General features: G+C 43.1%; 1 protein-coding gene across 6 annotated transcripts in view; it reads left to right on the top strand.

Moving 5' to 3' along the window:
• MACROD2 (mono-ADP ribosylhydrolase 2) overlaps window positions 1-14883 on the top strand; it is an 890626-nt gene that overhangs the window by 786752 nt on the left and 88991 nt on the right. For all 6 annotated transcript variants that reach the window (XM_074578439.1, XM_074578437.1, XM_074578438.1 and 3 more), the window contains exon 9: window positions 13781-13862. In XM_074578439.1, coding sequence (XP_074434540.1) covers window positions 13781-13862 — 82 coding nt within the window. The remainder of the gene's footprint in view (window positions 1-13780; window positions 13863-14883) is intronic.

Genomic DNA, 14883 nt, shown 5'->3' with positions numbered 1-14883 from the left:
GCTTTGCAGATGCTCCGTGAGTACTTGCAGACAAGTCAGTAGTAATGAATCTGAATAGAGCTGCTCATCTCTGTAGGAGTCACAGTCAAGTCCTGGCTGTGTAATGGGGAAAAGTGGAAAAGTGCCACAAATTAGCCCGACTGCGAGATCAAGGGCTCGCCGTCCTCTTGGCACTCGAGGTCGCAGAGGGTTGGGAATCGGTAGTAGTTATTGAAAAGAGGTGCCAGCTAGACTCGCGTCTGTTATGGGACTTGGTTGTTTGAGTTGAAATGGTTTATTTACAGCATTTGCAGGAGATGTGCTTTTATTATTTCTTTTGTTCCCCTTCCACCTACAGCACGTTAAAAGGCAGTGGAGAGTATTACGTAAGTCCGTAGCTTATTCTCGTTGATTAATGTATGTATCTGGAATCTTGACTGTACCATACAGAGTTTTAACACCAAGAATTACTGAACCTGGAGAGCAACTCCATGAAAGTGAGGTGCCAGATGAGAGACTTTGCTGATGTAAATTGCTGTGGCCTCCCCCCCGCCCCCGGCAACTACACTGACTTCCACCAGGGTCAGCCTGCTTCTTTCACAGCGGCCAGCTCTCCTCTGCCCTCCCTTGCGTTTTCCCTTTTTCTGTCTAGCTAAAATGAGATAAAGATGTTGCTTTGTGAGTGGGAAAGACCGCGAGCTCGCCACGAAGCCAGGCAGAATAAGAGCAGGTGCTGAGCAGCGTTTCCAGCCGTTCGGCTCCCTCTCGACAGGCTCGGTGCACCCCCCTCGCTTTTGAGCGCGGGGCCCCTCCGGAGCCCAGCTTGGCAGCTGCGCCGGATTGAGTGCTAGTCCTGCATGGCCGCATGATGCTGGGAGCCAATATATGATCTCCCTGTGTTTACCTTATGGATAAGATATGCGGTGGAGCTGCCCTGGAGTGGTTTGTAAACTTACACTGTAAACACTGTAAAACGTTTCATCTGTTCAAAGTCAGTCGGTTCAAATATCCTTTCTTTCTTTTTAAAAATCTCTAAATTAGTTTCTCTATTTCAAGTGGAGAAAATAGGTCCAAGCTTTATAGAGCAATGTTAACCACATCAGATGTTTCCCACTCTTGTTTTTCTTTCTCCATTAGTTCAAGAATAAAAAACCGATACTGGATACCGATACTTATCAGCTATCAAGGGTATAGTAGGGTAGTTGTTAATAGGAGATGGGTGGAGTGTATTACAGACGAGGTTTTTTTAAAACTCTTTAAATCTGAACATCCGGACAGATTGTAGAAGAGAAATTCTTGGCTAGGTTAATCCCACACTGACTAATTTGTGTTATGGATAGACATGTGTTTAAATAAATATGAGGCATGCATAAAATATCTCCTGATTTGAGAGTTATAACAATGAAGGAGCATATCACCACCAGGTCAGCCAGGAAGCCAAAACCTCTGGAAACCCGGGGCTGACCTGACTGCAGGTGGTACTTAGGCCAGCTGTAAGTCATCACCGTTCTTGTTAGCTAATCAGAACAGGAGAATGGTGAAGTTTTGTTGGTTTCTGGTTGTTTTAGACTTAGATTTCCCCCATGAACGTGATCACGGAGAAGCGATTTTGTCAAAGATGGGAAAGCCAAGCATATCTTTTTCAAGGCTGATGCAGCAGATGTGCTTGTAAGTATAAAATGTGACCTTGTGAAAGCTCCCTGCACTCTCACTTGGGAAGGAAAACTCTTGGTGGTGGCATCTCTTCAGTCACAAAGGGTAAGAGGGGAAAAAAAGCCCAGACAGAGGGTGATCAGAGGGAAGGAAATCACAGAGAGGGGTTAGATAATGATGATACCGTCTAGTTCTTACGTAATGCTTTTCAGCAGGAGATCACAAAATAATCTGAGAGCTACAGCTCTCACAAAGGTGAAAGGGAATCCCAGTCCTGTGTGATATCCATTAAGCCTGTTGCATCTTGTACAGATCAAAGAGAAGGAGTTAAGTCACAGCTAACGCTAGTGAGTCACTATTCTCAAATGTTTGGGGCAAAAACGTTTGCTGTCTTCATGTTAATTGCAAAGCTGCGAAGGCACCTTATACCTGGTATGTATTGTGAAGAACTCATTAACGAATGCGTTGCAGAAAATTTCCAGCCGAAACCCGAATGGGACCATTTACAGATGCTTTACTGAACAGAAGTGCCAAATCTTCGGTTAGGTTTTGGCCGTGGACCAAAAATACTTTCCACAAGAGGTGATTATTATGTATGATTCATACAGTGAGTCCACACGAGTAAAAATAATACTGCTTAGCTCTCAGTGTTCGAAGTGCTTTTACATTTTCAAAGTGCTGTGCAAACATTAGTTAATTAATGGCATAAAATAAGTTACATTTTTGTGCATTTAGCATTGACATTTTGACAATAAATGGTTTTGGTGACTTTATATGCATCAGTGCATTTGAGCAGCCTGTATAAATTGTGCTAATGTTCTCAATTGTATTTGAGCAACATCTTAGTAATTTAGATGCTTTTTGTCTTATGATGAGCGGATAGATAGAGCGAAGGTTATCTGTGGATAGCAACGTGCCATAAATAAGGTATCTTCTCGTCCTTCCTAATAAAATCTAAGTCTGCGCGTACTCGTCTCTGTGGCTTGTGAGCCGTGATCTGACACAGAAATAAAAACACTGGTAGAAGTCAGAAACCACTAAGAGCCATCATTAGCATTCCAGCTGCGGAAACAGAGCTCCATCCGGGAGATGGATTTTGTGGAATTGGTGTACCCAAGGTTAGACATCGGGACTTGGTAAAGCGCTGGAACATCTGCTGGCTATTTTCAGAGAGCCGTCAGCTATTACCATCTATTAAAATTAATTTATAAGCGATCCCTTAGAGATGAATCTCTTTTTTCCCCTCCCAATCCTTGTGAAAAATGTTGGCATACAGTTGACATTTAAGTCCCAGGGGATATTTCTTTTTCTAAACAACCTATATTAAAGTTGCAATATCCTCTGTGGAAGACATTCGTCAATTGTATCAAGCGGGCTTAATGACCTTTCACATGAGGACGTTTTGGCTGAATCACAGATCGAGCTCACATGCCAAATCTATAATCACGTCTGCTCTCAAGCGTAGATCTTCCTTACTGGTCCCAGACTCTCACAGGTGTAAATATCCCCAAACCAGGCTCTGAAGTGCAGCCGTTCCCCGAGTTGACCCAGCTGCTGGCTCAAGTTCTTGGGGAATAAGTATTTTACATCAAATTTTCTTGTCTCGCTGCTCATTGTTCCTCCTGATCTCCCATCTGAGTAGCAAGAAACACGCAGAGAAACACGCGTTTAGATCATACAGACTCCCGACTTGGTTTCTTTCGGGATGATGGGAGTCAGCCATTGTGAAATCTTGTGAAAATAACTCATCACTCTACAATCATTCTTATTTAACAAAACCACACATTATTTTGTCGTACCTACCTAAGTGTCTCGGGCATGAATAGGGTGTAATTGTGCCTGTAAGAAGTCACTTTCTACAAAAAGAAGAAAGAACTTTTGTGTAGGAAGGAGAAAAAGAGGCATTTTTTAAAAAAAATTACATATCCTTTACCTGGCATCTATCTGACACACAGTAAGCAAATGATCCTGAGTTGACCTCCTTTTTGGAAGAGACACTGGAGTGAGCATCCTGGGAATGAAAGTGGTTTTTTTTCTAGCCGTACTGGAAATTTAATAGCTTCCTTTTCTGCCTGGTTCTGTCTTTTTCTGATGGCAAAAAAGATTATCGCTAGCATTAGAATGAGAGACATACAGTATTTGAGAAAATCAGCCTTTGTCCATTAAAAATGGTCTTTAATAGCTTGCATTAATGAGTTTAATTTGATCTATAACTGACAGATAACTCAATCATAAAAAATTTTCTTCAAGGAGAGAGATAAGGTAATATTTACATAAATGAGATTCAGTCCAGGTTTTAGTACAAGCAATGATTTCAGAGCTGTTTCAAGTTATGCAATGTGGCCTATATTCTTGGGAAAGCAATTTTTTAGTTTTTTTGAAGGGCTCTTTTTTTATCTACAACAAACTTTTTGAATAAGAGCTTTGCAAACTCTGTGTGTATGTTGTCCCTTTATAACCTAGGTAGCAGGTATGTCACCCCTTCACTTTGCTTCCGCTACAGGAGTTTTCGAACCCTCAACAGGGAGTACTTATTAACTTTCCACACCGGTATTAACTCTACCTATGTTCTCCCTCAAATAAAGAATAGAGAATATATATATAAATAATGTATAATATATATAAATAAACGTTTCCGTCCTAGCCACGAGATGCCAGCGCGCTCCTATTCCTTTGGCAGTAGGTCCTCGCCTGAGGACCCACCCCTGCCATGGGAAGAGTGAGGGAGGCAGAGCTTTTGGAGACTGACAGACACGGGGTTCCCACTACCCAGGGACCTGGTGACTTCCCATAACGGCTGGACGTCACTGCCATCCCCTGCCCAGGCAGCACAGCAGGAGGGAGCTTTGCTTTCCAAGGGCATCAGTCCCCATTGCTCTCCCTTCTGGCCCCCAGCCTCAGGCAGCTCGGTCCCCTCCTGGCACTGGCTCTAGCATCCAAACCTAAATTACTAGTACCTGTCCGAAGGGTAGCAGGTACCATCCCTTGGTCTCTTTGTGTGGTTTTAAATCCTGGGGCTGTTTTGTATTCAGAATCTTGCAGCAGCCACAAAGATGACGGCAAGGAGGAGATTACGTTTCTGTTTTTGAGCCTATTCTGTTTTTCTTGAGTGGTGGACTCTGAGCAAGTCGCGCCGATTCTCCTGCTGGCCCTGGAAAGCGGTGGAAATTGTATTGGTAGACACTACGTGCTAGTACAACAAAACCGGTACAATCATCAAGAATACAAGAAACTTCCGAAGTGACACCTCAGGCTCAGGGGATCCAGCAAAGAGCTTTTGGTGTTAGTGGAACACGGCATCTTCTGGGAATTAGTCTGCCACAGCTTGGATGCCCAAACAGACTTAGGAAGCTCATAATCATGGGGAACTTTAGGGTATTTAAATCCAAATTGTACTAAAAACATATTGAAAAATGTGTGTTGTAAAGTAAAATGTGGTGCAAAAAGTTGGCCTGTGGGATTACAACGCCCTGCTTGATTGCATGCCACAATATCATCGTATTCGGCGGAGATCCACAACAAGGCTGTAATGATAACTTCAAGTAAGCTGATGATTTATCTCCTCAAAAACGCATGGTTGTTGTAAAACTGCCGATCAGATATTTTCAGAGTACTATCCTTCACAAGCCCTTATTTAACGCAGTTATATTTGCATGCATACCCTCTCTTCACATTTGCCATTTGTCACTGAGATAGCAAATTACATTCATCAGAATCCATTCATTCCCCCGGTTTCGCTGAATACAGGATTATCTTGGCTGTGTCAGCTGCCCTATGACTGGTAACTGTGAAAAATGGAGGTCGCCTTCAGATATTCCAAACATGTATCTTCAAAGGACAGTAGGTATTAAGCTGGAAAAGATGAATGGGCTTTATGTCATCGTGTTTGTGTGGCATAAAAGTGAATTGTGCAGATTGATGGATATCTTGGTAAAAACAAATGCATTTTTAAAGTACTCTCTTGCCCCTTCCCTGACAAGTTTTAGTGACCATCGAAAGAAATATACTGAGACACTGCCTTAAATCCTAGGCTGATTTTACAGGTTTTTTCACCTTTAGAAAACTGAAGAACTTTTAGTTGTTGAGCAAAAAACCACATGCGAACTATTAACAACTGGTTATTTTATAGTCTGTCTGTGTTTACATTAGCACTACCGGACTGTCATGTCTTAGTTGTCGTATAATCATGCGATATATAAGTAACTGGGACGCGTACAATTTTGTTGCCGACCATTTGTAAATTCCTCAGAAAATGTTGCCATAATTTCCCATTTTAGATCCAGATTGCTTCTTTAGGACAGCCACTGTGCTTGTCTGGCAGGTGCTTTGTTCATACAAAAAAGTAACAGCCCAGCACAAAGAGTCACCAGGTCCAAAAGGAAAAGCTCTACCTGTCCTCGAATAATACACTGTATTAAAAAGGTATTGAAACCACAAAGTGGATTCTCTCAAGGAGGATAAGTAACCTTTAAAAAACAACCAGCGTATTGGGGAAAAAGAGTTATCATTATTGATTCTCACAATGCATGGATACATTGAAAGGATATGCCAGAGGAAAAAAGGTGGTGGGCAGTGAAGCTTGTGACCATTGATAGGATTTTCTTTTTCCTGTAGCATCTTTGCTTGATAGAGAACAGGAGAAAAAGATCCCAGGATCCTGGTCTAGTTCTGCTACTCTTATTCTCTGTGACCTTGGGCACATCAAATCTCAGCCGGGAGACAAAAGATCTATCAGAAGTGTCACAAGACCGTAACGCTTACCTGTGTGTGAGATCCGTGGGCAAAAGTGCTTCCCCACTGGAAAGTATTATAGTTTCTAATGGGTTTCGGTAATACGGAGATAGACTTGTGCCATAGTGATAACTGTAGTGGTGTATGTGGTACCTATGTGATATGGGGAGGAATTTGCCCTCATCTGTTGAATATGAGCAGAGCTGTAGGAACAGGAGCAATAGACAGGCAGAGACATTCCGACTGCGTTTTAAATTTATCTTGAGTTTCATTGCTAAGCGTGTTGCTACTGCATTTTGGTTTAGAGGCAGGGATTGCTGCAAAGCCTTAGGTACCGTTCCTTTGAGATGTTGTTTGTGTTAATATTTTAAACTTGTAATAAATTTCTGGTGGGTTTTTTTGCTGTGTTTGGTTGGGGCTTTTTTTAAATTGCCTTTGGACTTCTAATTATCTTTCACTCCCAGCAAAGTATGCTTTCTATCATGAAGTAGGATATTAAAGCACTAATAATAACTTTCTGGCTTTTAACTTCAGTAAGACCACCATAGAAAACATTCCACTCTCTTTGTGAAAAGCATAAATCATTTTATAACTCATGTGTTTTGTATTATTTTTTCTTTCAATGACTGCCTAAGTAACATGATGGTTTAAGTAAGAGTTGCTTCCTCACAGCTGGTCCTCAATGGGTATTTGCTCTTGATGTGATATCATAACGCTCCATTAATACCGTTACTTGCGGGAGGTTTACAGTAACGTGGATTTTTATTTAGATTTTTGTTTTGGATTCAAAGAATCTCAAAACTCAAATCCATGAAAATCAAAGAGCTTCGTCCTGAGAGAGTTCGTCTGTCCTCCTCCACCAGCAGGACTGAAGGATGATCTAGAGATCGTCTGTTTGCCTGAAGCTGGGCTCCTTTCGGTAGCTGCAAGTTCAGGTAAACAGGGGGTAGGATAGTGTTTTGGCTCAGGTTTGCAGCGGATTTGAAGCTGGGCCAGGTGGAAGGATCTTAAGGCTAGGTGAATTGCTTTGTGAACATCATCACACAGTTCGTTGGTTGTCAAATTCACCGTATCACCAGTCTGGCACCTCCGCCCTGCTTAAATCTTGTTACGAGGATGGAAGCGGCGGCGAAGCTTTGTATTTGCCATAAATACTTGACTGAAGTTCTTTTTGAGAGTAATTCTGCAATTATAGACCATGATGTCATGCAGAAAGAAGCAGACAGTCAGCTAGGCTCTACGCTTTAACGGTTTCTGTGAAATTAGTAATAATACTAGGAGGCTGAATTTTAATTTACAGTGCTGTGAATTGAGTAGTTTTTATAGGGCCTGAAGCTATTCACCTTTCGAAGGAGTGTGTGAAGACTTCTGGCCTCGACCACGACTCATTTCCAAGTGGGACTGCAGTCCTCTCTCCTCTTTCTTTTTGGGCAGGCAGACTACTATCTGGACAGCTGGCCAGATGTGCACGGTGCTCGGGAAAGGCACTGCCTCTGGCGAAGTGGATCACAGCTGCTGCGAGGGATAGGGCAGATGCCTGTGTTATTTTACAAAGCTGGTATTTCCATCTGTTAGTTGGTTGCAATAGGATTACCAGCGGATCAGACCGGGCAGAGGGTAGGCTGAAGGGGGGACTGTCAGCATCAAGAGCATCATTTACCAGTAGTTTAAGGGGGCAGAAACAGATGTTGGTCTCTTTGAAGTGTACCTCTGCATGGAGCCAATTCAACGCGTCAGCTCGGTGCCGGGCAGGGAGGAACTCTGTCAGAAAACCAGAAAAGAGATAGATGGAAAATGAGGTCCCTGAAGATAAGAGAGAGAGAGAGATGTGGACTTCAGAACAGCAAACTGAGCCTTTGCCATAGAGATAGAAGAAATTTTACCCAGGGCGCAGGGACCAGCGAGGACAGTTCTAGTCTGATCCTGTGGTGCATTAAAAAATCTCTTCCTCCTCCTTCTTTACTTCCCACAACTGAGATTTGGACTCCACGAGAGCATGCCTTGGAAACCTGACTTAGGTGGCTTTGTTCCCACTGGTCTCCGTAAGGGAAGTCTTTGTCATGCAGTGAAAGCCAACAGGGCTGCCCCAGCAGCCACGGTCCAAGCGGAGGGAAAATGTGGGATTGCGGCACGGTTGTAGGTTCAGGACTTCTTCCTTACAGGCACTGTAGTCAGGGAGACTTAATGGGTACAGACAGCTCTGAACTGTGACTGTTAAGGATACGTTTGAAGAAGTATCTGAAAATTTAGAGTAAGGAAATTTGGATATCAGAAGAACTTTAATTCTTAAGGAGGCAAATGTTATTTCTGGCATTACGGAGTACAGGCGCTGATCCAAGCACGCTGAAGTCAATAAAAAGCCTCCGTTTGGCTTCACTGAGTTTTGGATTAAGTCCACAGAATGTTTGATAAACTAAAAATGTTACAGCAAGCTTCTGGTGTTCACCATCGCCTTACGACAATAGGTCCTGGTGGGATCAGGCAGGGGCGGTTCATAAAAGGGATTTGCTACGCGTACAAAGAGCAGAAAGCCGCTTCATTCTCTTTGTTGTTTGTTGCCATTAATTTGATTTGGGATTGGGAAATATTTTTTACAAGTTAGCATTGTTTTTCTATTGTGTATTTTCTGGTAGAGATTTAAATTATGATGAAACTTGTTGTCGCGTATAATAAAAAGCAGTTGCTGCCTGCTGGGTAAATGCCTTGGTACTGGGGATACGCATGAAATACTTGGGAGTGCTGAAACGCAGTTGGGTTTATTTTTGTTGCGAGTTGTTGTTTTGTTAGGACACAAGGTGGCAATGACATGGAAACACTCATCGGATAAAATAGTCTAGAGTGTCTTTTGACCAGTTTTCTGCTTCAAAGCTGTGCTTGATATATACAGCTTGGCACCTGGCTTATACATACAGCTATACGTATGACAACATTTGGCATGTCCTGCGGATTGCGCTTGGCAATACCTCTTTGTAGCAGTGCATAAGTGCACGACTGAGTATTACTGTCCCTTAAACGGATAGGGAAATTAAGTCAGAGGAACTGGACGACCTGCTGGAGGCCACAGCAAAAGAGCTGAGATAAAACCGGAGACATCTTCAATCCTAAAATGTATATAGGTACAGCTGTAGAGTATAAACTCCTCCTGTATCTATGGCTGCATGTGCCACATGCCGCGTCCTCTCCCATGCTGCAGTAGAGGGAAGGGTCCTTTAGGGGCAACTTGGTGTTTACTTTTAGCTTGCTGGGGAGGCCGGGCTTTTCTCCTTCTCAAAGAATCCATAGAAAAGGGTGTAAAAGTTACCAGAAAGCATCAGCAGGCTCTTGTATTATCGTGGCTTTGCATGCGGCGAGGCTTGTGGCCATTTCTCCAAGTGGCGTGCGTCCATCTTCTTGCTGTGTTTGCCCTCTGTGGGTAGCGCTGGCGGTGGCTCTGTGTCGGTGGAGGTCGGCTGCTGCAGAAGGGTGAGCTCCCAGCTCTGCCCTGTGCTTTTTGGGACCTTCCGCGGCTTTTCGTTGTTCCCGTGCTGGCGGTGACGGTGCAGGTGCAGTCCCTGAGCACCCTCCCACCCCAACCTCCCATGGAGCTCTTCTAGACCATTAGTGGTCCATGAGTGAACCAACCCAAGGTGCATTAACCCACCACTAAACTTAAAACACACTAGATGTAAAGTGCTCGCAAATTCACTGGGGAAAAACCAACCAGCCAAAACCCCACTGAACAAAAAGCAGGAGGAAATATTTTTGCGAGCTTCTTTGAATTAAGATCAATGCTGCTGCTCTTAAGACCAACAGTGCTGTTATACCCAGAGGAGGGGTTTTCACTTTGTGAGATTTGGCTGTATCCTTGTAAAATCCTGGCGTTAATGACCGAGTCTGGGTCCGGTCCTCTGCACAACAGCCTCGGCCCCATGAGCCACGCAGAGCCCCAGAAGTTTACTGATCCTTATCCAGTGCAGCTAACAAAACCACCAGGCAAGTATCCCCCTCAAAATGAAATGGAGCCTGGCAAGGAGAGCAGGGCCCAAGAAAAAAAAGAAAAAAATTAAAAATAAAAAAAAAAAATCAATGTACTCTCAGCCTTGAGCTGTGAAGCTGCCTACTAAGTGAACAGCTCATGCAATTTAACTCCCTTCTTCCTGTGTTGCAGCGTTCTTAATTTTGGGGTTCTTTGATCCACCTATTCGTAGCTGTGAAGCGAGCAGAATTTAATCAGGCTCTGACAGGGGATGGTTGATTTTAATACTGGCCTCCAAAAAAAGAGCTGTCAATCAAGGATGAGCTTTAATACCTTCAACTTGCAGCTCCTTTAAACTTCTGCTGCAGTTGAGTGGTGCTTGGTCAGCTGTGGAGGAGCCAGGCACTGACAAAAGGCGCTGGGGGCTCCTTGGGCACGCTCGGGGGAGTCCTGGGGGGCTACTCCCTTCCTTCTGTAAAGGGGCGGCATGAAACATCTAATCAAGTTGGCGTTTCCTAGCCACATCAGAGGAGAGATTTCCTCTTTGAACAAGGGAGAATCTTTCATAAGTGTGCATCCCAAAAGGCCTGCTGAGCTTTTGTGAGTCAGCAGGCAAGGCACGTTTGGAGTCACTTGGATTAAATCTTTCCTTATTGGAGCTGGAACAGGAACAGTGAGGACAAGGTTACTTTCCATACCTAATTTCGAGTTATTATAGCTGGGGATGTTAGATAAAATAGTCAATGACTGGCAGGATGATAGAATATGGTTTAATTTCAGATTTACTATCTGCCAACACATGCCATTCAATCAGATAAACACAGGATTTCAGCTGTCATCACAATATCTTATGCATACTTAAAAATAGAGCGCTTTTTCTCACACCAAAAAGAAATTGAACAGGTTTATATATAGGATGTATACAGTTAGCAGGCTAGAAATTTTGAAATAGTCTGCCGTTTCTAGAGAGATTCCCTATCTTTAAATTAAGGAACTATATTAGAAGTAGTAGAAATTCTCAGGATTGCAGAAGTTTTATCATTGTGAACTGCACAGAATAAATAAAAGTAAAGGGAACACCTTGAGAAGTGGAACTATATAAAATGAGGGACATATCTGTAGCATTTATAGCAGAGAATATGAGACCGTATAGAGAGCAAGACAACTCAGAACTTCTCTGTGTGGGAATAGTATTCCTCCTCTGGTTTATAAGTTTCCATCTTTGCTCTTTTGTCTGTCCTTGTTCATCAAGTTGTGCCAGGGGAGGTTTAGACTGGATATCAGGAAACATTTTTACACTGCGAGGGTTATTAAGCATCAGAACAGGCTGCCCAGGGAAGTGGTTGAGGCACCATCCCCTGGAGGTATTTAAAAGATGGACAGACATAGTGCTTAGAGATATGGTTTAGTGATGGTTTTTGTCAGAGTTAGGTTGATGGTTGGACTCGATGATCTGAAAGGTCCCTTCCAACCTGGGAAATTCTGTGATTCTCTGTATTGGGCCTATCGCTTTAATGCTTAAATATCTGCTCCGTTCTGTAGGCGGAGGTAGGAGATGGCAATCTAGGGGCACCCCAGCACTATGCTAAACCAATTTTCACAATAAATGTAATTTAAGCATTTGCTGTCTAAATCTTCCCTCCTGAAAACACACAATTTAGGTTGGAAGCTCTCATGCAGGTAAAATAAGACATCACTTGCCACCAGTGCTTTATGTTATAAATTTGTGAGTACACAGATGAGTAAGGCTTTTTGGCTTGAGCACTTAACCAGTATTTGGGTTGTTTATTATGTCCCTTGTGAAGAGTGGCTGGTGATACGCTCCAGCATAGCTTTAAGGTCTAGCCTGGTTTGTTTACAAGGGATGCACAGAACAGCTTGTTTCGGTGAACATCATACGAGCAGACAGCAACAGGCAGTTTTCTTGCTCACAAATCTGCCGATACGCTTTCCCGGCCGGCAGTGCCGGCTCAAGCTCTGCCCTGCTGCTTTCTCTCCTGCTCGCAACCTCTTTCTTCCTTAACGCCCATGTAACCTGTGCCTTCAGTCTCATATTTCCTACCTAGTTTGCTCTTTCAGGTTTTGTAGTCGGCTTTGACTCAGAGATATCCTTGTTAGCAACCACTCGCATTTTCCAGCGTAACCAATTATTGCCTGCTCTCGTTCCTGTCTGTATTTTACCAGGCTGCTCCAAAATGAGCTCTAAAATGACGTCCTGAGCTGCTCAGCGTAATGATACCTTTGAAGCCAAGACTTGTACTTTGCTTCGAAGAGGAGCTCTAGCGAAAGGACAGCATTTTCTACTGCAGATACGGGAACGAAGGCATTTTTTTGGAGAGCTTTCCTCCCGCTGGTTTCCCTGCAGAGGGCAGGAGGCTGGAGCTTTTTCTAGCATGTGCAAAGGCGCTCTTGAAGAGCTCTGCTACGACAGATCGGCTTATTGCCCGTGCAGACGCGAGGACAGCATAATGCCAGCCAAGATGCTGAATTTCCTATTGCTTGGGCTTCATCCCTTTCTGCTTAAGCTCTCATGTGCTTCAGAGAAAAACTTGATTAGTGGGTTGCGGGCCCTTCAGCTCAGCTGTGGGAGGGCCTTTCTGACTTCCACAGCTTCCTCCTGGGGCTGGGTTTTGGCTGTGGAGGCAATTTGTGCTGGGCTATGCAAACAGATAAAACAAAGGAATAGCAAGGCTAGAGCGAAGTCCAGGGTGGGTGTTTTTCAGTCTTAAAGGCTTTGGAATTCTGTTTGGTTTTTGTTTTGTTTGCCTTTTATTTTGGTTTCTCTTAGAAAAGCCTTTCATATGCAGTGATCTCCCAAACAATTTATTTGAAATGATTGGTGGGTGGCGCATACATTATGAGCTGTGGTTTCATTGGTATGCTCGGCCTCCCTAAGTACATGGCATATTAAATGTTTTATTTACCCCGTGTGCTACCTGTCATCTAATCAGCTTTTGTTTTTGCTGCATTCTGCTTGTATTATAGCAAGAGTAAGTGGTTTCATGTAAATTAAAACCGCATGAAACCTTTTAAAGACATTTTAAAATACTGAATGGTTTTGCAAATAGGTTTGTCGGACAAGGATTGGAAAAAGAGCTCTTTGCTTACCCATTTACTCTTTTGTATGCTTATTAGAGGCCCCCCATGTGACTCTTTCATCAAACATTGCGTCCCAGTACTCATCTAGAATGCCAAAAGTCATTTATACTGTGCTCAAGAGTGGTTTGCATAAACCGGAGGCAGTTAACAAAGAATACAGTTGCGAGCTGCGATTGCAAATGTTATTTTGTAAATTACAACACAGATGCACAATAAAGTCAAAACATGCATCCCTGTGATGTTTTCTTGCTTGCCTGGAGCATAAAAGTGTGTTGGCTTAAAAGTTTCTTTGCTTTTATTAACTATTACTGCCAATGTTTATGATTGCGATCATTTCACTGTGAACAATTCTGTTTCTTACAGGTGGATCGTATCATCTTCTGCGTATTTTTGGAGGTCGACTACAAAATTTTCAAGAAGAAAATGGGCGAGTTTTTCCCTCTAGGTAAGCATAGTAATCGAGTGCCATCTGACTTTAAAAAATGACGCAGCAAAAAGACTACAGTTGGCGTCCTTTCTGCTTCCCCCGCTTAAGCCAAATATTAAAACGGGAACTTTCTTTAACGATCAGCTGCGCATAGAGGCTCTGATCCTGGGCAAATGCAGACATTCAAAATTTGTGAACCGGTAAAACTACTTGTGATACTGCTTTTGCAAAATTAAGGCCCGCTTTTTTCTGCTCAGTACAGCTAGTTTCTCCGTTCTCTGCTGTAGCCATATCTCCTCCCAAAACCTGGTACGTGGCACCAGCTTCTTGACTCTGAGAAGAAAATGATTTGCACTCATGTATATAGCTCCTAGCGTATATTGCTTTTCCATGCACTTTGTACATGCTTTGCTCTTTCATTAACGATGCTGGTAGGGTTTCTCTGGGTCTGAAAAGATACCGCAGGGGTTAGAGCCCAGCTGTGTCTGAATGAGAACTTTAAACTTGAGCTGTCCCTGTGCAAGAATGAATGGGAGAAAGATGGCTCTCGCCGGAGCACTTGGGAAATGTTAGCCATTCATCTTACGTTTCACACAGGAGGTTACTTTTTAAGAATTTTAGAAAACCTGGTGGATAGTAAATTTGTTAATCCCCCTCCCCGCCATGTGCCTGTGATTTATTTTTATTGTATATCATTAGAAATCTGTGTTCAGCTTTTTTATCAACCCTAAGCTTCTCCCATTTTATTTTGTTTTCTATGACATCAGTTCCATGATATGTGACAAGATCCAGATTTTAGTATTTTGTTTTATCACCCATTTCAGAAGTGGCAGTCACTTAAATGCTCCCCACACTGTCTGTCTATCTGGTGGAAAGGGCCGTTGAGTAATAGGAAGCCGAGCTTTGGTGTGTTGTGGGTCTCCATTAATTCTACTGGACTATCTTGTCACAGGAGCTGCAGTGTTTTTTTCCTTTCCTGGTAGTATGGAAATTGGGATGTTTCTGTCTCATCTCACTAGAACAAAGCTTTTTGTAGCTG

This window comes from Larus michahellis, chromosome 3 (genome assembly GCF_964199755.1).
Source record: "Larus michahellis chromosome 3, bLarMic1.1, whole genome shotgun sequence".
NCBI lineage: Eukaryota > Metazoa > Chordata > Aves > Charadriiformes > Laridae > Larus > Larus michahellis.
The sequence above is the reverse complement of the archived record's forward strand: the minus strand, read 5'-3'. Positions and strand labels throughout refer to the sequence as shown.